Raw genomic sequence first — 24,656 nt, forward strand, 5'->3', positions numbered from 1 at the left:
CTACTGTGATTCCAACTTCTGACCTAGATTACACGTAGCCCAATCTAGCTAGTATTTGTGGAATTAATTTAGGGGTTGATTAGTCAATCTGTGGATTATAGCCTGAACACTAACTCTTTCTTTAATACAATTTGGGAATCACACTGTTTACTAGCAACTTTGCACTAACAGCTTTCTAAAGAGATGAGTGAAAAAAAAATGCTTAGAATATTATGCACAAACTAGATGCTAAGCCAGTTATCTAGCATTAAACTCATTTTGGCTAGTTAGGGCTAAGTGTAATATAAGACAGTGAATCGTCTCTTAACAAGACAGAAAAAAGTAAAACAGCGCAACTGAATTGATTTCATGAAGTGGGAAAATTAAACTTCACCCCTGACAACTGAATGCAGTATTTTAATTCCCCTATTCCCAGCGTTTCAGCTAAAAGCCTATAATTCAAGGCCAAGTTAAAATTCTTACATGAACAGAAAAACACAACTTTACCTAAATATTCAACATACATGGAAATCTAATATATATTGAGCAATGAAAATATAAAGAAATTAAGTCTGAATACTGACATATCTAATTTAAAACTTTTATTTTCAAACATGACATAAAACCCAAATTTTTAAAATTTAACATTAAAAAACAAAAATTATTAAGAAAAACAAGACTGATCTTAACTTTCCCAGTTTCTAACAATCATCCTAAACTAAGTTCTTAGAGAAAATGAAAAATTTAAATCTCTTGAAACATTAAGCACCTTTACTGCTGTGAGATACAGATTAGTTCAATTCAACAAGCATTTGCTTTGTGTCTCCTTTCTGTCAGGTGGCATGTTAAATACTTAAACAAAAGAGAACTTATGAAAATTTACATATATGATGCTTCACATAACGTAATTTTTGCTTCCCATTTTGACTGCTCTAATGGGATCTGACAAAATATTCCACTTAAAAAAAATTAGTTACTTTTCTTTAATCATTATCACTCTCAACACCAAAACTGCAACCCAATTTTTCTGCTGTCTTAACAGAAAAAATTTTCACACACATGTCCTCATGTGCCCAGTATCAGTCATTCAGCTTCAAAAATTATTAACATTCTACCACTCATTTTATTTATAAAGCCCTCAACTTGCACATTCATGTTTTTGCCACACTATTTTAAATTTATAAGTACACCTGTAAATACTACAGTATGTCTCCCCAGCAGGTTAAGAGATCTTTTGCGATACTACTGTCTGCCCCAAACTAATATTCAGTTCATGTTCACATTTTTTCCCCAACTGTCTCAAAAATTGAATTAGTCTGAATAGGGATCCCAAAAATGTCCTTACACTTGCAGATCAATTTTAGTAATTCCAAGAGCCCTTACCTTAATTCCAAGAGCAATTTCTGCTCCTACCAGCTAACTCCTCTGATTTCATCTTACTATGCATGTTTGTTTTTATTTTCGTCCTGACTTTTTAATCTAGTCATACAGTCAACCTTGACTTATATGTGTCACTGTAAATTGTTCAAACATTTGGAACAAACCACAGGATAAAGAAAGTATCCAATAATTTTTTGTGAGTACCTCTGAATCAAGCATCTATTTGAGAACTGAATACGTAAGTTTCATTTATGCATGAAATATACTATCTAAATGTCATTACTTCAATTTAATTTGGATACGGCTTTTAAATATTAAATCTAACACTAACTAATAAGCTTGATTGTGACCATGCTCCCTTTGGTAAAACTTGGAGACATAGTACTAGGTTATACATTATCTTGCCACAACAAGAAATAGGTAGTGTTTACACAAAGATTTATTTAATCAATGTGCATTTTCAGAATTTTAAAGGAAAATCTGTATACACATTCAAGATCTTAGTGAATATTAAATTCAGGAACCACAAAGTATAGTTATGGGAAGTGTGTGTTTATGTATCAATACAAGCACAAGCATTTCCAAAAAATATCTGGGTCTGGACCACTAAAATAGCTGGAAAAAATTAAGTTTTTGGTAAATAACAATACACAAGAACTTCATTCCACCATTATGCTGCCTTCATCATTAGGTAACAAATAGCTAGGAAAGGATGTATATATTTAAATAATAAATATATTTATATATAATTTTTTTCTCTCTCTAGGAATAATGCCTTTCCAACCAAGTACCACCTTATTTTTCTTCTTTCAGTACATTTCATGATGAGTGATCTATATGAGGTGTTCCATTTTCTGACTAGGTATTCATCCCCTCTTTCCCTATACTCTATTTCTTATTCCCATCATGCTGTCTTCATTTGTCAAATACACGGAATCTCTTGTCTCCCTCTAATTTCTGCATCATTTAAATACATTGCTTACCATTCCCTTTATTCTATAAGCTCTTTTTCCCCTTGGCCTTTATGAGCAAACAAGAGTCAAGATTTCCTAAATCTTCAGAATTATTCATTTTATCTTTTTGTCTTATATCATTACTTAGGGACACTTTTAAAGGTTTAGTATACAGTTCTTTACATTTTTAATTAGATAATTCAGTAATATTTCTCACTTCCAGGAATGTAACTCCATTCCTGTAATTCTCATTACTTTCTAAGCTTTGGTTGCCCATAATAACTGCATCCTATGCAGTTCCATTACCTTAAACTTTTTAGTTTCAGAAAAAAATCATTGTTTCTTAAAAAAAATTTTTTATTGGAGTATAGCTGATTTACAATGTTGTGTTCTGTCTTTTTCTTACTCAGACCAATGAGATGAAGCATGAAAGAAAATTTATAAAGACTCAAAATATCTTTAAAAATGACAACAAATTGCAGCTTTTGGAATGTTACTCTAGATTTATGGTTCATAGGCTGCATTTTAAATTGAAGATGTTATTAATTTGAAAAATATGAATTTGAATGACAAGGAATGAAAAACTGGTTCCTGAGCCATCTTCTCAACTCCTACAACCAAAATCACTCAGTCCCTCACCTTTCAATATTTGAACAAGGTTAAAATTGGTAACAAATTTGTATACTTTCACAGAAACTTTAAGAAAGCACTTTCTGTGAACTGTAATAACAATTGTTCTTTTAGTACTGAAGTAAAACTATCATAACCAAATCTGTTTCAAATAAACAGAGACTGTCTTGCTTATAAATACTTAAAAAGTGTCTATTCAGGTTATTAAAATGAAAACAATACTTTATCTCACAAGAGTTTCCTAGTACGAATTTTCAATTGAACAGGTCTATCCACCATTTCTGAATCCATTTATACAGTTAACCTTGCAATTACTACACATGCAAACTGGGCTTAATAAGTCTTTAAAAAGTCCTAAAGAAATATATGCTAGGCTTTTCTACCTATATTTAAACAGATACAAAATCAAAACAGCTGGTGTAAAAAAAACAAAACAATTATTACAGTCACCTAGATGTTTATTGTTTATCCTAAATAAAAAGTAGTATGCAGTGGTTTTATTTATAAAATGTTTCCTCTCTCCAAGTAGAGCATTCAGGGACAGAGTGCTGTAAAAATATTAACATACCACTAAGATGAAGTTTATACTTAGTGCTCAGTCACCAACTTGGAATTCTGCTAATCAGAACACCACAGATGGCAGAGGGCCAACATCTGAGTTAAGAACTACCGGCTTAGTTTTCTATTTGATTTATTTTAGCCTGTCATGTCTTACCTGGTTGATTTCGGATTCTTCTCCAAATGTTTTCTAGCTTATGAAAACTGCCTCTTCAGTCATCAATGACCCTTACTTTTTTCAACAGATTCTTAATTACACATCTCTTGTCAGTATTTTTGAGCAATTAATGAAAATGTCTGAATTAAAACAACTTCTCATGCTATTTTTATAAGAATTTTTACTTATTTTAGAAAAACAGCAAAATATGGATATTTTAATTTCTAAAATGTTAGTACTGTCAAAAGCACTCTTTGAGACAATTATACCTAAATGAAATCATACAGAAAAAAAGAAATAGTACAATTTAGTTAATTAATCAAGTTATACTGCTTCTAACTAGGGGATAAGGTGTTAACATTAAACAAATTTTCTCGAGAGTAAGGGGTAATCTGTTGATTAGATTTCTCCTCTCTTTAGGAACACACAGGATTCTAGAATTACTCTATTTTAAAATAATTTAAAAAAAAAATAAGCTGTAACTAGCTACACACCTCCAATTGAATAATAAGACTATCCACCCAATGACAACATTTTCGGAAAGATAGTCAAATTTAACACAACAGAAAAAACATTACAATGGTTGAAGCTTTCATAAAATATTATTAGAAAATAATGTGTTTTTGAGCAGTTTTAAGAAATTAAATACTTAAGAACTAGATTAGAAATCCAAGTTCTGGAAAAAACTAAGCATCTCAATTAAAAAAAAAAAAGCATGAATATAAAGATGAAAAAATAAAATTATAAATTGATATCCAGCAGACAAATCTGAATAGATAAAAATAGAAAACTTCTGAATAATTTTTAGGTCGGTTCTTAAGATTTCCAATTAGATTTTGGGTTGTCGTAGGTTAATACATTTTTATAAACAGGACTATATGTTTTAAAAAAATTATATTTTATGCTTAATACGGCTTTTATATTTAGCAGTTCCTCAGGTTAGGATATATTGTCTCCATTCTGATAGAAATGGGCCTAGTATGATTTTTAGGTCCTTCAGAACAGTTAGTTTTCAGTAGTATAGAAAAGTCAAGACAGTTAGATACTAACATGCTTTCTCTCAATGCCTACTGTAGTGGTGTTCTTGTATTTTCTTCTTCATAAGCAGCACCTAAAATTCAGATTCCTGAGTCCCCTCATAAAGATTTATACTCGCTGGTCTGGTGGGAAGGACTGTGGAAACTTTTGTCTATAGTGGTTCACACAATACATACTAAGAAACATTATCTACAGAATTTCTCAAAGTGTGACAGATCAACAGCATTAGAATCAGCTATGAGCTTATTATGAGAAATGCAAATTCACGAGCCCAACCCAGATCTACTGAATCAGAAACTCTAATGATGGGGCTTAGGTAACAGTGTTTTAACAAACTCAACAGGTGACTCTTCCTTTCATCACCATATTACAGCTTTTAATGATTTTTTCCTTGGCTTTTGACACTCTAAGTAGGAAGTATTTATGTGCTAAGCAGTATGAGCACTGGACAGACCCCAGATTAGTGGTAGTCATTAGAACTAGCATCTTCATACTATGCGGAGGACCAAGGGTTGTCTTCTGACAGACATGATGACAATTCTAAGTGTTACAGTTGTTCTGTATTTTAATATCTTGAAGTTTCTTTTTTGAGGACCTTAAAATTACATGCCTTCTGCTACAGTTGAATTTGTCTAAGTCACATGTGGTTATAATGTAGTAACTTCAATGAATACACAGAATTTCACTCTTTTAAAAAAAACTGGCATTTATCCAGAAAAAAGGAATTTGCATCTTTACTTCAATTGTAAATGATAATTCCTCAAACTTTTTTTTCCCGTAATCTGTACTATTTTCCTCCACTTCAGGTGCCTTCTCAATGTTCTTGAATATTATAATTTTATATAATATGTTCTGTTCCAAGTTTACCTAAATGATACTAAGTTAAATTTCATTTTGTTTTTATTTTTTTCTCTCAACTGTATGTTTTAAAGTTTATTCAGTTTTAAAGATCTTACCACTGTTACTTCTACTTACTGCACTGGTTTTCCACAATACATCACCATCATTTTTCTTATTCATTCTACCTGAAAAAGATATTTAGCGAGGCTGCCTTCAAATCCCCACTATCACAAACAATGCAGCTACAAAGACTGCATAATATATTCAGGGACCTGTGTAAAAAATTCCACTGAGTGCTGGGTCAGACGCATTAAGCATTCCTAATTTAATTAAACACTGACTGATTTATAGAATGGTACTAGTTTGTAGTTCTACCATCAGTACCTAAGTCGTCTCCTACAACTCTCCAAACACTTCTTACTAGCACCCTTTTAGGTTTTTGTCATTCTGATGGCTATTAGGTTGTATCTCATGCTTTAATTTTACAAGAGAGTTTGTATACCACCTCACTACTTGTCAGCGCTTGGGCGTCCCCTTCTTTAAATTTTTTAATCTTTTATTTTTATAAAAGGTTATCTGCTTTGTTTCCGTTAATTCACAGCAGTTCTTTGCACACTATAGTATTATTCCCTTGTAGGCTTTAGATTTTTCTAAAACCTACATTTGACTTTTAACTTTGTATACAGTTCCTTTAACAGAAATACTTAATGTAATCAAACACATTAATTTTCACACTATGTTCTGTGATCCCTTAGTCACAGATACTATCCAAATTATCTTATTAAAGTGGGTTACTAATGTTATATATCATGGTCAAGAATCTATGGCACACAAGCCAAATCCACATTTTTTTAAAAACAAAGTTTTACTGCAACACACCATATCCATATGTTTCCACAATGTTTACTGCTACTTTCAAGCTGTATCAGCAGTTATAGTTGAGTCAGAGACCCTATGGCCTATAAAGATAAAAATACTTACTATATGTTGTGTTGTGATAGTTGCTCAGTCATGTCTTGACTCTTTATGACCCCATGGACTGTAGCCCGCCAGATTTCTCTGTCTATGGGACTTCTTCAAGGCAGGCAAGAACACTGGAGTGGGTTGCCATGCCCTCCTCCAGGGGATCTTCCCAACCCATGGATTGAACCCAGGTATCCTGCATTGCAGGTGGATTCTTTACCAGCTAAGCTAAAGAGTATTGAACTATGGGTATGGAAAACACCTGTTAATTTTTATAAATTAATTTTATATTATATAGTATTGCTGAATTCTCTTAGTTCTAGTCTCTTGTCTTTGGATTTTATGAAGACAGTATTATTATGTGCAAATAGTGTATTTTATTTCTTTTTAAAATTTCTAATCTTATTTATTTTGGGTTCAAAAATTTTCAATTACATGTTTGCTACAGATTCTAGACTTATAGGCTTTATTAAGTTAGGACAATTCCCTTTTATTCTTAGTTTTTTGAGAGTCTTTCCATATACTAGATGCTAATTACAATTTTTTTTGCATTTTTAATACAATAATATTAAGTAATAAACTATCATTTGGCAATTTATGACATACTGCTATATTGTATTTCTCACATTTTACAGTGAACGAATACTTAAACTTTACATGTTTTAATATTTGGGTTTCCTATAAAACTGGCTGATTCAGTGAAGAATGGGACTCAATTGTACTTCTGTGTATATCTCTGGTATAGTACTTTCACTTACCAATATTTACTACATGTGTATAGTGTGTAAAGTATTATATAATAAACAATGTTTTCTCTTACAAAAGCAAGTAACTATAGCTGTTTAAATAAAACTAGTACTGTGCTAGCAGATAGGAACAAAGATAATAAAATAAAATATTAATATGTAGTTTTATCTCTTAGGTGAGTATCAGTAATTTTAAGTTGAAAAGATCTATCAATCTTTGAAATTCAAGGGACTTTTATATTAACCCACAAGCAAAGTTATTTAAAGCTGTAACAGGTATACAACTATCTAAAGATAAGCTAGAAAAAAAAAATAGTAGTTCTGATCTAAACACTAAATGTGAATATTCACAAAGAAAATATTCCTAACTTCTAAAAACTAAACGCATCAAGAAATCTACATGATTCTACCATGTGTTTTTTAGTATCTCTCTAAAATAATTTCTACTCTTGTATTACATCCAACTAAGTGGAGTAAAAATAAAATGTAATTAATATACTTGGGCATATTCCTACAAAAAATTTAAATAAACTTCACAGAAGATAAAAAGGACAGAGAATAACTCACTAAAGGTATATTTTAGTTCTGAAGGAAATTAAGTGGCAGGCTGTTCTCTTTTATTAGCTAGGTTGGTTAACAATGACTAAATTATCATAAATTTAAAAACCGTTATTTTAAGGATTTCAAAACACAAATTCACAATCTTTCATCAGAAAATCTGAAATTCCAAAAGCTTTGAAAACTTAAAAAAATCTCCATGATTCCCTTAAGGGCAATCTAACCTGAACTGATATGAGCTATTTATACTCCTTATTTATCCTGCTCTGTGTGAATACTTAATGAATACTAATGTGCTTAACTATGAGAGTCTCCCTGGACGTTACAGAAATAGTAAAATAGTAAGTGGCACATGTGACACATTACTTCTCAAATGTCTACAAAGTCGAAATACTGAAATACAACTAGCCCTAAGTGTTTTTGATAATGAAATGTGGATCTGAAAATCCTAAAACCAGTAAAAATACTTCCTGCCATGCAGCATGTTACCCTTTCACTCTGTTGATTGTTTCTGTTACTGTGTGCAAACTTTTTAGTTTGATATAGTCCCTTTTGTCTATTATTGCTTTTGTTGTCATATTCAATATATCACTGCCAAGACCAATGTCATGCTTTATAGATTCAGGTCTTGTTTTTAAATCTTTAAACAACATATCTGATAAGAGGTTAATATTCAAAATATCAATATATAAGAAACTCATTACAATTCAACAGCAAAACCCTCAAATAACCAGATTTACAAATGGGTCTAGGGCTTGATTGAACAGACATTTCTGCAAAGAAGGCACACAAACAGGTAATAAGTATGTTAAAAAGATGCTCAATATCAGAAATCACTGGGAAATGCAAATCATACCACAATGAGATACCACCTCACACCTGTTAGGGTGTTTATTACCAAAAGAACAAAAGTAAACGAGAGCCAGCAAGGATGTGGGGAAACTGGAACCCTTGTAAACTGCTGCAGTGTAAAATGGTATAGGCACTACAAAAACAGTAAGCAGGTTCCTTAAAAAATTAGAACTAGAACTATCACATGATCCAGAAATCTCACATTTGGGTGTACATACAAAGGAAATGAAATCAGTATCTTGAAGAGGCATCTGCACTCCCAAGTTCATAGTAGTATAATTTAAAATAGCCCAGATGATAGAAACAACCTGAATGTTTGTTGATGGACAAATGGATAAAGAAAATATACAAAGGACTTTTATTCAGCCTTGAAAAAAGAACGAAATCATGCCATATTTGATAACATGGATGAACCTAAGGGACAGTATGCTTGGTAGTGGGTTAGTTGCTACATTGTGTCTGATTCTTTATGGCCCCATGGTCTGTAGCCTCACCAGCCTTCTCTGTCCATGGGATTATCCAGGCAAGAATATTAGAGTGGGTTGCCATTTTCTTTTCTAGGGGATCTTCCCAATCCAGGAATCAAACCCATGTGTCTTGCACTGGCAGGCAGATTCTTTACCACTGAGCCATCAGGGAAGCCCTTGTTACTATTAAGCCCTGCAAAGATGATCTTATTCCTACAGACATCCAGCCCAATGGCTTTGTTAATAGCATGGACTGTATTTAAATAATGCAAAAATCAGAAGAATTGAAATTTTGCAAAGGATAATATAAGCAGGCTATACAATACAGAGATAATCGTATTTCACTTCATGAAAGCTATCAAAGACTAGATTTTTTTCAAAAAGCAATAAGTCCATATGACTGAGGATAATTTGTCCAGTAAAGTAAGACAATTCTCAGAAAGACAATATTGTGTGATTTCACTTGTATGAGGCTATGCAAACTAGTCAAACTCATAGAAACAGAGAGCAGAATAGAGATTCCCAGGGGCTGAAGAAGGGAAAAATGAGGAATTACTGTTCAACAGGAATAAAGATTGCTACACGATGAATAAATTCTAGAGATCTTCTGTAGAACAATGTACCTACAGTTAACAATACTGCAAGTGCACACACTTAAAACTTTGTTAAGCGGACAGATATCAAGTTATGTTTTTTTTACCATAATTTAAAAAATTTTAATAGAAGATTCCTAATTTTTTCATTGCTCTTTTACCATCAAAATAAAACTCTTCTATCTCTACTTGTACTTTTATACTCTATTTATTTAAATAAATAAAAAGTATTACTTTCACATCAGATTCATTTTGATAAAGAATATTCTTTTAACAGACACTTTAAAAAAATCACAAAAAGCTTGAAAAATATTAAACAAAATGTTTAGTGATTTGATTGTATTAGTGCACCATTACATTTATAACATTTATACATTATTTTAAAAGAAATTAGTATTGGAAAGCTTTTAAATTACAGCATATTAATTTAGGTGCAAATTTAGACAACTCCTATACTGAGAATAAAACACTAAAGTATTAAAAAGTTAAATACATTTGGATATATATTTGGATATAATTACGTTCTTCTATCATTCTGTATTACCTGAAATCAAAGCTTCAAAATCATGTATTAAGCCATAAAAGGTGAGAGCACTTACTTAGGAGTAGACGGACCCCTTGGCCATGTTCCATCTTCATTTTTCTGTTCTATCACTAACACCTGCAAATAAGACAATAATAGAGTGTTTTTCCTTAACGCTGAAGTTAAAATAGCTTAAGAAGATTAGCTGTATATGCTAAATAACTAAAGCAACTCTGCAGTGACTTATAGGACACAGTAGACAAGGTGAAGAGGTATCTGCACTTTGATTTCAAAGCGGGTCAAGGGAGATAAAGAGACCTTGAATATAAGACATCGGCAATGACAGAAAGAAAGAAGGTAACAAACTACAAGGAAAATCACTGGTTCTATGACTTAAAGCATTAAAAAAGTTTAAACCAAGTTGATAGAAGTTTTTTGAATCTGGGGAGTATGTTTTCTGTTTGTTGCTTGTAAAAGTACTGTGCAAAAAACAGATGCTCAATAAATGGTTATAGTTGTTCTTAAACATACTGATATATGATCTCAGTCAACTATTGTTACGCAAATACTGAGGAACAGAGACAAAGACAGTTCCAAATTACAGATTATATATGATTTGTCAGGGGCTTTGATTTGAGAGAATAGCATTGAAACATGTATATTATCACATGTGAAACAGATCGCCAGTCCAGGTTCGATGCATGAGACGGGGTGGGGTGCTCAGGGCTGGTGCACTGGGATGACCCTGAGGAATGGGACAGGGAGGGAGGTTCAGGATGGGGAACAAATGCAAACCCATGGCTGGTTCATATCAATGTATGGCAAAAACCACTACCATATTGTAAAGTAATTAGCCTCCAATTAAAATAAATAAATTTAAAATTATAAAAAAGAAGAAATTTGTCCTTATTTACATTATCACTGTATAAATTAGAAAATCTTTTAAGATATAAATGATAGAACCATGTATGAAAATCAGACTGCAGTTCCCTACTGCAGCATAGTTAGGGTAGACACAAATCACCTCTAGCAAATGAAAGGTACAGGCTGAGGTGAACTATATTTTAAAATAAAACCCCAGAATCTTTTTTCATTATCTTCCAATCTAAAAAAGAAGGCTCTCTTCTAGGTTTTAGTAGGGGTGAGTCTGTGCAAAGAAGAAAAACCAAAATAATTAACAAAAGAAATAAGTGATCTCTACAAGTTAGTATCTAAATTTCCACAGGAAAACTATAATATAGAAAATATGCCTGGAAGCAAATTCAAGGCATTAAAATTTGCATATATTCTACACTACATTTTTATCAACTCTTTTAAAGTTGCAATTTTGTTACCTGTTCTATATATTCTTAGTAATATACTTCTTTATTGATAAAATAATTAAAAAAATTTTTATTTGGAGGATAATTGCTTTACAATGTTGTGCTGGTTTCTGCAGTATAACAATGTGAATGAGTCATAAGAAGGGGACCTATGTATACTTAGTAATATACTTTTGTGGACTATATGTTTCAGGCAATTTCTAAGTTGGCATTTGGATATTAACCATGTAAAAATGTAAGCCTGATTCAGAATACATATACAAATGAAATACTGATTTAAAAAATTCATGGAACCATGTTGTTGATGAAGAAGTGAAGTCGCTCAGTTGTGTCCGACTCTTTGTTGTTGATAAACTATGCTAATTAAAACACTAATGTTATCTTTGTGTGCGGTGTGTTAGTTGCTCAGTCGTGTCTGACCCTCTACGACCAATGGACTGTATGTAGCGCACAAAGCTCCTCTGTCCATGGGATTTTCCAGGCAAGAATATTGGAGTGGTTTGCCATTTCCTCCTCCAGGGGATCTTCCCAACCCAGAGATCGAACTCGCATCTCCTATGTCTCCTGCATTGCAAGCAGATTCTTTCCCCAGTGAGCTACTGGGGAAGCCAAAGTTACCTTTAAATTATTTCCTATAAACAAAAAGCACATGTGAGGAACTTCCCTGATGGTCCAGTGGTTAAGACTCCGTGCCCTTGGTGCAGGGAGCACATGTTCGATCCCTGGGTGGGGAACTAAGATCCTGCAAGCCATACAGCTTGACCAGAAAACAAAAAACAAACTCCCAAAACACACATGAAGTATAGGTAATACATTAAGAATAGTGCACTGTATACCTGCCATCCTGACACCTCCCTGATCATATTCCTCTCCCTAACTACCACAGGCAATTAACTATTATGCTCAATTTCTGGTTTAAGATGATATAGTCATATATTTACATAGTTTTACATGTTTATAAAGTTGAGTTTGCTGAGTAATTTTTAACTTCTGAAGGAAGGATTTCCTGTGCTACAACTTTTAACTGTATAGACATCTAAGTAAAAATTATACTTTATTAAAAAACATATACACATAAACTTTGTCTCTGCTGCTGCTGCTGAGTCACTTCAGTTGTGTCCGACTCTGTGCGACCCCATAGATGGCAACCTACCAGGCTCCTCCGTCCCTGGGATTTTCCAGGCAGGAACACTGGAGTGGGTTGCCATTTCCTTCTCCAATGCATGAAAGTGAAAAGTGAAAATGAAGTCGCTCAGTTGTGTCCCACCCTCAGCGACCCCATGGACTGCAGCCTTCCAGGCTCCTCTGTCCATGGGATTTTCCAGGCAAGAGTACTGGAGTGGGGTGCCTTTGCCTTTTCTGAACTTAGTCTCTAGCAGCACTTAAATCAGCTATAAAGCAAAAGAGTATAGCTATAGAAAATGTCAAAGGTATATATTTAATATCTTTGCTTACAGTTTGTTTTTTAAAGGAAGATCCTAAAGCTGAAGAATCAAAAAAATATTTAAAGTTTAACTGTAACCTTTAATCCCAAGCAGTATTTGTATTTTAAATTCCTTTTGTCTTTACAATTAATGTTGAATGCCATCAGAAATGCTAAAACTCATTTCCTTACTCAAATGTATCATTTTCTGAATAAAATTTTCATCATTTAAGGTTAAAACCTTAACTCAAAATGAAAATATTTAAAAAAATATTTTAAGATTTAATTAAATTGAACATACACATACAAGAAAGAGAGGTAAAGACCATCTATTTTGAGAGGCAAACTCTTCAATAATGTATCTTTGTTTCACTTTCTAATGAGGATACTTTCTATTTCAGTAAGAAAAAAAAATTGTTTTAAGTCTAAGATAGTGTTCAGTTCATTCATCATCATTCAGAAAATAACTGGTCAAAAATCTAGACAATTTCATGCATTTTCTCTGAACCATTTCTATTTCAAAAGATCAAATGTCTCTAAAGATATTCTATAAGAATGTTTAATAAGATATTTAGTCTTATTAAAATAATTCTGTCATCTTCATTCTGATAGATGCATTCCTATCAAGAATATCAAATTACTTAAATTCTCTAAGCCTCAGTCTAATATACATGACAAGGAGAATTACAGACATTACACAGACTCAATTACTGAAAAGATTTAAGAAATAATCCTACATATTTAAAGTGTATTCCCTGGAGCAACCTCATGGCCTGATGGATCTTTCTACTGTAAGAGAGAGAGAGTTGGATGGATAAGGAAGGGAGCGTCAAGTAGCCAGTAGTTCCAAATGTCTCAATCAGCTTCAACTGGGTAACTCCTTTAAATTAGAATACATGTTAGATTTTGTAAGATTTTACTTAAGAATATAATGGCTAAAATAAGTGTGAAAATCACTGTTTTACAGCTCAGGACAATATTTGATTATAGTAGGAACAATTTCCATCACATATCAATATCAATTTTAAATTAACACAAAACAAAGCAAAAACTTCCATATCTTGGAGCAGCAGGCTCTGTGTTAGGTATTAAAATATAGGTCCTATTTAGGACACAAAATCCAACCAAAACAAGGACTTCATAGTTTAGCCAGGGAGCTTAATATATAAATAACTGAAGTACACAATGAATGATACAAGCTTCCCTGGTGGCTCAGACAATAACGAATCCGCCTGCAATGCGAGAAACCTGGGTTCGATCCCTGGGTTGAGAAGATCTGCTGGAGGAGGGCATGGCAACCCACTCAAGTATTCTTGCCTGGAGAATCCCATGGACAGAGGAGCCTGGCGGGCTACAGTCCATGGGGTCATAAAGAGTCGGACATGACTGATTAACTAAGCACAGCAAAGTATACAATGAATGATACAAGACATACATGTAAATCATTATGGAAGTTAAGGGAGAAATTTTTTCTCCAAAGTAAAAAAAAATTCTATGCCTTAGTTAGATACTGAGATAAACAGATCATGAAAGGCTGAAGAAATGATCTGATATTGGAATTGGAAGGATGGATAATCTGATCTGGTTAGATTACATGATAGGATGGGAAGCTTCATTTTAATATTTGGATGTTTAAAAAGAATTTTATTTTGGATGAATACAGGGAATGGAGAGAACAGTACAATGGGCAGATGAAACAACATATATCAAAGAACAAGAGAACGGAACACCATAATAGACTTAAAGACTATAAGTAGTTCAGTTAGGTTTTGTTAGGAATGCAAATCAAAAGGCAAGATTAATCAAAAGATGCTGGAAGAATAAGGTAAAAGGATAAACCATGACTTGCATGCTATGTTAAGGTGCTGGGACTTTATTCTACAATTGTTAAGGAGCCAGGGAAGATTAGTGGAAAGGAAATAATAAGGTTTACATTTTAGAAAGGGTATTCTGGCAGAAATATGGAAGGTTGAGAATGGACATGAAAAGACTGGAAGCAGAGGGATTTGTTAAAACATTACTGAAAAATAAGGGCTGGAAATGGAACAGAGATTAATTAAAGAGAGAGGTGGAAGGAAGAATCAGTAAGACTTGCTGATTGTGTCTAGAAATCTTCATTTCTCAACACATTCGTTTGTTTGGATTACATCATAAAGTCTTTCATTTGTTTGGATTGTATCATAAAGAAAGACCAAACTGGGGGTTGACCCCTTCTAACAGGTATTGGCAAACTACAATTCACTCAGCTCACTGACTGCTTTTGAAAATAAAGTTTGTTGGAACATAGCCATATCCATTTTCTACATATTGTTTACCGTTACTTTCTTGCTACTACAATGGCAAAGTTGTGGTCATCACAGAGATCATAAAGACCGCTGAAACAAAAATATTTATTACTTGATCCTTTACAAAAAGTATGTTGATCCCTTATTATATCAGTTATTTGTCAATGGAAAATAATTTATTTTTAAAAAGTAGGTTATTCTCAAGCTCAAGGAGAGAAGAAGTTATAATTAGTGCATAACTAGTGACCAGCAGGGAAAAGAGAACAGATGAGTTAGAAAAGAGGAAATCAGAGATAGTAGAACCCATTGTAGAGTGTCAGGATAGCCATAAAGTTTATGAATCTCAAAAGCTTCATGGATAGATAGTATGCTTAAAATAAACAGTATTGCTAAACAATACCTGTCCTTGGTATAAACCAGCATCCTGAATGGTGCTGTCTGGTTTATTCAGTGGTTCAAATGTATTACTCATGTATTTGTTCCACAATCTGGTCTCCTTTTCATCTGGAATATTGAAGATTTTTCTTATTTCCTTTTCAATTGTATCTAGACATAAGGAGGAAAGATATGTAAATATAATAAATATTTAATAATGTACACACAGAGATAAGTGCTCACTAGCATAAAAATCCTAAATTTAAAATACTGATAATAATAAGAGAAGATAAACAAATACGTAGGAAATATATAAAGCAATCAAGTTTTTGAGACAGGGTATACTTTTTAGGAACAAAATGATAATTGTAACTCTGACAGATAATTACTTGGAGAAATTAATATCTCAAAGGTAAGAGTTCAATCACATAATACTAAAATATAGTTTACATTATACAGGGTGCACTTTAACTTCTTATACATTATAAAATTAATGTATTTTCTGATGATGTGTTGGTGTTAGAAATTAAAGTATGATTCAGAGATGCCACAGGATGAAATTTCGTTACAACAAAATCAATTTAAGAATAATTTATACTAAGCTGAATATAATTTACAGTTTAAATAGCTAACTGAAATTAAATAGAATATGGAGACAAACAAAAAAGTGCCATCTTTGAAGAGAAGTTGGTCAAAAATCTCTTGATTCTAAGGTAAAACCAGGTATCTTATTTCTAAACCAATTACCTGAGTGGGAGAAGTCTTTTTTAAAAACCCAGAGCAGTTTATCTGTTGTAAAGTAAGATACAGGAGTATCTACATGTTTGAGAGTTATTAAGTTTTGGTACCATATTTAGATGAATCTTTAAAGTATTTTTAAACATTGTCAATAACTCACCTAACTTAGATTTCAAGAAAATTACACTTAAATATTTTATAACATATGAAGAAATATAAAATACCTCTTTTAGAATACTTAATTTTGGACAAAACATTATTTGTAAAATACTAAGTCTAACAATACATGTTTTCTTAAAAAATAAAAGCCACACCTAACCTACATAATCAAACTTAGTTCAATAGCACTGTTTATGTTCTACTTAGCTTTTAATGCTCTTTAACAGTCTTACAGTGAAAGACAGTTTAATTAAGGCATTAATTACATAGTAAACATTAAAGTGTACTTCAAAACTTAGAGCAAACTAGCCAGAAGATTTAAAAAATTACATCAAATAACTGTAAGTATATTATTAATACTACTTTGTATTTTGGCAGCACTGATTTTTTTTTTTTTTTTTTTTTTTAGCACTGATTTTTTAACTGAAGTGTAAATCCATATGGAAAAATGCACAAATCGTCAATATATAATGATGAACTTCAAAAGTGGATACACCCATGTAAGCAGTACAAAAAACAGAAAATCACCTACGAAGGAGGCTACAGGAAGAAGTCAAGGAAGGGAGGTTATTTTAGTCTTTCTATAAAAATGAATACTTGTTTCCTGATTGAAGCAATAAATCTTGCTCATTGCAAAAATACATAAAATACAAATAAAATGTTCACCTACAGATAACCACTGTTACCATTTTGATATTTTTTCTTCTAGGCATTTTTCCTATTCAGTTCAGTTCAGTTGCTCAGTCGTGTCCGACTCTTTGCGACCCCATGAATCGCAGCACGCCAGGCTTCTCTGTCCATCACCAACTCCCAGAGTTCACTCAGACTCACATCCATCGAGTCAGTGATGCCATCCAGCCATCTCATCCTCTGTCGTCCCCTTCTCCTCCTACCCCCAATCCCTCCCAGTATCAGTCTTTTCCAATGAGTCAACTCTTCACGTGAGGTGGCCAAACTACTGGAGTTTCAGCTTTAGCATCATTCCTTCCAAAGAAATCCCAGGGCTGATCTTCAGAATGGACTGGTTGGATCTCCTTGCAGTCCAAGGGACTCTCAAAAGTCTTCTCCAGTACCACAGTTCAAAAGCATCAATTCTTCGGCGCTCAGCTTTCTTCAAAGTCCAACTCTCACATCCATACATGACCACTGGAAAAACCACAGCCTTGACTAGACAGACCTTTGTTGGCAAAGTAATGTCTCTGCTTTTGAATATGCTATCTAGGTTGGTCATAACTTTTCTTCCAAGGAGTAAGCAGCTTTTAATTTCATGGCTGCAGTCACCATCTGCAGTGATTTTGGAGCCCCCCAAAATAAAGTCTGACACTGTTTCCACTGTTTCCCCATCTATTTGCCAGGAAGTGATGGGACCAGATGCCATGATCTTCGTTTTCTGAAGTTTATTAACACATACATATTTGTATGCATAATATATACAAGTAATATGGAAATGTCCCCTTGATTCTGGGGACAAAATCAAAGGCCCTGAGATGGGTACGTATTTGGCATGTTTTAGAACACCAAGGTGCACCAATGTAGCTGAAGTGGAATTTTGTTGTTGTTCAGTTGCTAAGTCGTGTCTGACTCTTTGTGACTCCACAGACTGTAGCCCACCAGGCTCCACTGTCTATGGGATTTCCCAGGAAAAAATACTGGAGCGGACTACCACTTTCTTCTCCAGGGTATCTTCCCCACCCAGGGATCTCCTGCATTGGTAGGCAGATTCTTTACCACTGAACTACTAGGGAAGCCTGAAGTGGAATGAGCAAGATGAAAAGCTCAAGGTACTAACTGTAGGATCATACAGAATTTAAGTAGTTATGAAAGCATTCTACTTTATCTGATTTTATCTGATTAAGAAGAGAACTCACTGAGGGGTTGTGAGTAGAGAAGTGGCATGCTCCAACTGACATTTTAAATGCTCACTTTTACTGCTAGTAAAGAACAAACTAAAGAATGTCAAGGATGGGAGACTAGGCTACTACAGAAATCCAATCATGGTGATAACATTGGAAGCAACACTAAGCCGTCAGACTGAGAATAGATTCTAAGGAATGCTTACAAGTTATGTTGCCAGATTATGTAGGTGAGAAATGCAAGGCAATCAGAATGATACCAAGGATTTTAGCTTAAGCAATAAGAAGAGTGCTAGTGATGATTACTCAGACAGGGAAAAATAACAGAGTAGTAAGTTTTAGGGGGAAGAAGAAGAGTTTAGTTTCCGACATGTTATCCTTAGATTTTCATCAGACACAGATGATGATATGGAATGGATGAAACTGGAATTAAGGGAGAATTTGGGTAGGAGATATAAGATATCAATATATAGAAAGGATTAAAAGCCAGGGTAAAACATTAAGGAAAAGAAAGGAGATCCAAGGACTAAGCATATCACACTGATGTTTTGAGGTCAGAAATATGAACAGCATCTTACAAATGACTGAGAAGCTGCAGCCAGTGAGAACTTGTGCGCTGGCAGCCATGTGAAGAGAAAATATTTCTAGGTGGAAAAGTAAATAAGTATGTAAATTTTTGCAGGCATACTAAGATATGCAGAGTACATCATGCAAAATGCTGGACTGGATGACGCACAAGCTGGAATCAAGATTGCTGGGAGAAATATCAATAACCTCATATATGCATATGATACCATCCTTAAGGCAGAAAGTGAAGAACTAAGGAGCCTCTTGATGAAAGTGAAAGAGGAGAGTGAAAAAGTTGGCTTAAAACTCAACATTCAGAAAACTAAAATCATGGCACCCGGTCCCATCACTTCATGGCAAATAGACGGGACAACAGTGGAAACAGTGAGAGATTTTATTTTCTTGGGCTCCAAAATCACTGTAGATGGTGACTGCAGCCATGAAATCAAAAGATGCTTGTTCCTTGGAAGAAAAGTTATGACCAACCTAGACAGCATATTAAAAAGCAGAGACATTACTTTGCCAACAAAGGTCCGTCTAGTCAAGGCTACGGTTATTCCAGTAGTCATATATGGATGTGAGAGTTGGACTATAAAGAGAGCTGAGCACCGGTATTGATGCTTTTGGATTGTGGTGCTGGAGAGTCCTTGAGAGTCCCTTGGACTGCAAGGAGATCCAACCAGTCCATTCTAAAGGAAATCACCCTGAATATTCATTGGAAGGACTGATGCTGAAGCTGAAACTCCAATACTTTGGCCACCTGATGCGAAGAACTGACTCACTGAAAAAGACCCTGATGCTGGGAAAGATTGAAGGTGGTAGGAGAAGGGACGACAGAGGATGAGAGAATCGAATGGCATTACCAACTCAATGGACATGAGTTGGAGTAAGCTCTGTGAGCTGGTGATGGACAGGGAAGCCTGGTGTGCTGCAATCCAACGGGTCACAAAGAGTCAGACATGACTGAGCAACTGAACTGAACTAAGACAATGAAGACTTTAACCACTGGATTTATTAATGTAGAAGTAATTAAAGACCATCACAGTATAATCAAGGGAGTGATAGGTTTGATCTAGTGAGTTTGAGGGAGAAGGCAATGGCACCCCACTCCAGTATTCTTGCCTGGAAAATCCTATAGATGGAGGAGCCTGGTAGGCTGCAGTCCATGGGGTCGCAAAGAGTCAGATAGGACTGAGCAACTTCACTTTCACTTTTCACTTTCATGCATTGGAGAAGCAAATGGCAACCCACTCCAGTGTTCTTGCCTGGAGAATCCCAGGGATGGGGGAGCCTGGTGGGCTGCCATCTACGGGGTCGCACAGAGTCGGACACGACTGAAGCGACTTAGCAGCAGTAGCAGCAGCAGTGAGTTTGAGAGAGAATAGGAGCAGAAGAAGTGGTAGTCAGAAAGCAGTTTGCTTAAAATGATATATGGTAAGTGCAGTTGTAGATAATGTCAGCCTAGGGTATATTTATGGGAACTGGTGATTGAGTCTGAGTGCAGATCAAGATCACCAGAGTGAGAATGTCAAGGTATTGAGATAATGTGCATATTTCTATATATATTAATCTGACAATATTAGGCAGTTAATGAAAAGGATAAAGAGATAAAAAAGTATTAACAGAGAAAACATAAATAAAATTACTGTGACAAACATTTTTTTAAATAAGAAAGTTAAGCAATTCTATTAATAAATTTTAAAACAAATCACCTTTCAAATTTTATAATAAAATTATTTTTCAGTGGTATTGAGAATAAATAAAAACATATTTTATCTTTCTTATTGAAACATCTTCAATATCTAGTATTTCAATTTAGGGAGAAAAATATTAAAAGGCAGAGTATTTTGGTCCTGAATATGGTAAATTATTTAGATCCTACTTATGGCTGTCATCATTTTTATTATAAATCAATGCAGGCATTATTAGCTGAAAATGGAACATTTTATTAATTTGGTAAAAACCAAAAACAAGTGCTTATATTTTTTAATTGTTTGTAAAATTTGTATACTGTAGTCAATTCTAAAGGAAATCAGTCCTGAATAGTCACTGGAAGGACTGATGCTGAAGGTGAAGCTCCAATACTTTGGCCACCTGATGTGAAGAACTGACTCACTGGGAAGGACCCTGATGCTGGGAAAAACGAGGCAGGAGAAGGGGACAACAGAGGATGAGATGGTTGGATGGCATCACTGACTCAATGGCCATGAGTTTGAGCAACCTTCGGGAGTTGGTGATGGACAGGGAAGCCTGGCATGCTGCAGTCCATGGGGTCGCAAAGAGTCACACACAACTAAGTGACTGAACTGAGCTGATATTGCATTTCATATACATAGCTATTTTGATCCTTTTTAGACAGATTGAGAAAAAAACATTCAGGGAAAAAAATATACATCTCATATTTCCTTTCTTATCAAATTCTTTATTGTTTCAAAACTCACTTGCTCTAGAAAAACAAAATCAATCCAATTAACACTTGTACAGATTGTGTAAAGCAGCAAATTAAGAGGCGAGACTCTGATATAAAAGGTCTAGTTAAGGAGTCAAAATACTGGCTCTATCACCTGGTACCAGGGTGAAACTTTATAGATTACCTAATCTTTCTAAGCCTAGGTGTCATCACCTTTAAGATGTGGGTACAGTAATCTTGAGGTTTAAATAAGAAATTTCCTACAAAGTGCCTAAAACATAGGAAAGTGAAAGTGAAAGTGAAGTCACTCAGTCATGTCCGACTCTTTGCAACCCCACGGACTGTGCCTATCAGGCTCCTCCATCCATGGGATTTTCCAGGCAAAAGTGCTGGAGTGGATCGCCACTGCCTTCTCCAGGGGATCCTCCTGACCCAGGGATCGAATCCAGGTCTCATAGGAAGTACTCAGTAACTGCTAACTACTATGATAATTATAACCATGAAGTTTCTAAAATTCCTTACTTAATTTTAATTTTTGCAAAACTTTTCACTTAGAAAGCAAACATGTTCTAATACAGATTTTCAAATTTTTAAAACTAGGACCTATGGTAAGGAGCTGTGTACACATATATGTAGATATTTTGTATTCTGATATTTTCCATTCTCTTTATCCCCCAATGTTTAATGACCACAAAAGTACAGATAACATAGTTTGAAAAAATCATTCCAATACAGTAAGAAGTGTCAGCTATATAAAAAATTTACTCATATACAATTTTAAGGCATATACCCAAAATATGTAGCATTTTAAAGTATTAGTAAATTTAAACTATGAAAATTAAAATCTATTAAATCATAAACTTTTTGAAGCAGAGATTCTTTACAAATAATCTCCTTGATAATTCTTGGTGGTGGTGGTGGTGGTGTAGTCACTAAGTTGTGCCTGACTCTCATGACCCCATGGACTGCAGCCTGCAGGTTTCTCTGTCCATAGGATTCTCCAGGCAAGAATACTGGAGTGGGTCGCCTTACCTAGTACCTAATGTAAAGACACTGAAATACTGTTTTGAGTTCAGAAGTTAAAACTTAGATCTTCATAAAATGAGTTTTAAAACATTTTTTCAGTAAAACTTATTTTTCAGTAAAATAAGACTTTTATTTCCTCATGTAATTTACATGTAATTTTCCTACAGAAATGAGGTAACGAACAAAGAAAATAAAGAAAAACAAAAGAAACTTTAAAATAACTAGAAAACATTATTTACATCAAGCATTTAAGAGGTAGTTTATTTATATTCTAATTGGCTGTAAATTTCAGACATTAAGTCTCTGAATTAATTTTAATAGATAATCTTTGTTGGATATAGATTCTTAGTGTGCACATTTTGATATCATGATTAATGTAATTTCATAAATTATATTTAAAATTTTCAGTTTTCATGATGTAGAAATGTTTTACTTTCCTGAATATGTTCCCAAAACTGAGAAGCACAAAAGTTAAGTACTTTATCCGCTATAATGTAATAAAAAAGACATTTATATGGAATTTCTAACATTTTAAGTATTCTTTTAGAAAGATGACTGTATGAGTTTATTGAAATTGCATCTCAACTTATAAATGTTTTAGCTAAATAAAGAGAGGGAGAATAAAAAATTCATACATAATATATGGCAGAAACATTAGGATTAACCAAGCATTAGGTACTAAAGAATGGTACTACTTCATGAAAATTATGGGTTAAAAGTATTTTCTTGCAGTGAAATGGCTAAGTGGTGAAAGTCAAATGTACTTATGAAATTCAGAAATATTTTATTAACCTGGTCTTCACTTCATTTTGGAACAAGATAAGATACAAGAATTTATACCAGGTCTATTGGAACTATTGTTTGATTGAATATAATTTGAAGGTTCTTTTTATAAACCAAATATAGAAGTATAGAGATATTGAGCTTAATAGTGTTTTTATTTTTTATTGTCATTTACTTCTATTTTATTTTCTTAGGAAATTACAAATTGTCACTTTTTATAAAATCTACCCTATGGAGTTGAAATGCACTTTTCTGAATATTTCTATTCTGTTTTTAATGCATTTTAATTATGTGAATTAGTAAAATAATGACCCTAAATATATCAGTTCAGTTCAGTTCAGTCGCTCAGTCGTGTCTCTTTGCGACCCCATGAATCACAGCATGCCAGGCCTCCCTGTCCATCACCAACTCCCAGAGTTCACTCAGACTCACCTCCATCGAGTTGGTGATGCCATCCAGCCATCTCATCCTCTGTCGCCCCCTTCTCCTCCTGCCCCCAATCCCTCCCAGCATCAGAGTCTTTTCCAATGAGTCAACTCTTCACGTGAGGTGGCCAAAGTATTGGAATTTCAGTTTTAGCATCATTCCTTCCAAAGAAATCCCAGGGCTGATCTCCTTTAGAATGGACTGGTTGGATCTCCTTGCAGTCCAAGGGACTCCCAAGAGTCTTTTCCAATACCACAGTTCAAAAGCATCAATTCTTCGGTGCTCAGCTTTCTTCACAGTCCAACTCTCACATCCATACATGACCACTGGAAAAACCATAGCCTTGACTAGACGGACCTTTGTTGGCAAAGTAATGCCTCTGCTTTTCAATATGCTGTCTAGGTTAGTCATCATTTTCCTTCCAAGGAGTAAGCGTCTTTTAATTTCATGATTGCAGTCACCATTTGCAGTGATTTTGGAGCCCCCAAAAATAAAGTCTGACACTGTTTCCACTATTTCCCCATCTATTTGCCATGAAGTGATGGGACCAGATGCCATGACCTTCGTTTTCTGAATGTTGAGCTTTAAGCCAACTTTTTCACTCTCCTCTTTCACTTTCATCAACAGGCTTTTGAGTTCCTCTTCGTTTTCTGCTCTAAGGGTGGTGTCATCTGCATATCTGAGGTGATTGATATTTCTCCCGGCAATCTTGATTTCAGCTTGTGCTTCTTCCAGCCCAGCATTTCTCATGACATACTCTGCATATAAGTTAAATAAGCAGGGTGACAATATACAGCCTTGACGTACTCCTTTTCCTATTTGGAACCAGTCTGTTGTTCCATGTCCAGTTCTAACTGTTGCTCCCTGACCTGCATACAGGTTTCTCAAGAGGCAGGTCAGGTGGTCTGGTATTCCCATCTCTTTCAGAATTTTCTACAGTTTATTCTGATCCACACAGTCAAAGGCTTTGGCATAGTCAATAAAGCAGAAATAGATATTTTTCTGGAACTCTTGCTTTTTTGATGATCCAAAGGATGTTGGCAATTTGATCT

The 24,656-nt window shown here is 34.2% G+C and overlaps 1 protein-coding gene across 6 annotated transcripts in view; it reads right to left on the reverse strand.

The window, feature by feature from the left end:
- The window catches only part of USP15 (ubiquitin specific peptidase 15), a 136,698-nt gene that overhangs the window by 55,647 nt on the left and 56,395 nt on the right, over positions 1-24,656 (reverse strand). For all 6 annotated transcript variants that reach the window (XR_825422.1, XR_825423.1, XM_010841605.1 and 3 more), the window contains 2 exons: positions 15,668-15,813; positions 10,314-10,375 (listed from right to left, as the gene is read on the reverse strand). Coding sequence is in view for 4 of the 6 variants with exons in the window: in XM_010841605.1 (XP_010839907.1) it covers positions 10,314-10,375; positions 15,668-15,813 (208 nt within the window). In the remaining 2 variants the exon portion in view is untranslated. The remainder of the gene's footprint in view (positions 1-10,313; positions 10,376-15,667; positions 15,814-24,656) is intronic.

The sequence above is a fragment of the Bison bison genome, unplaced genomic scaffold, assembly GCF_000754665.1.
Source record: "Bison bison bison isolate TAMUID 2011002044 unplaced genomic scaffold, Bison_UMD1.0 scf7180017864163, whole genome shotgun sequence".
Lineage (NCBI taxonomy): Eukaryota > Metazoa > Chordata > Mammalia > Artiodactyla > Bovidae > Bison > Bison bison.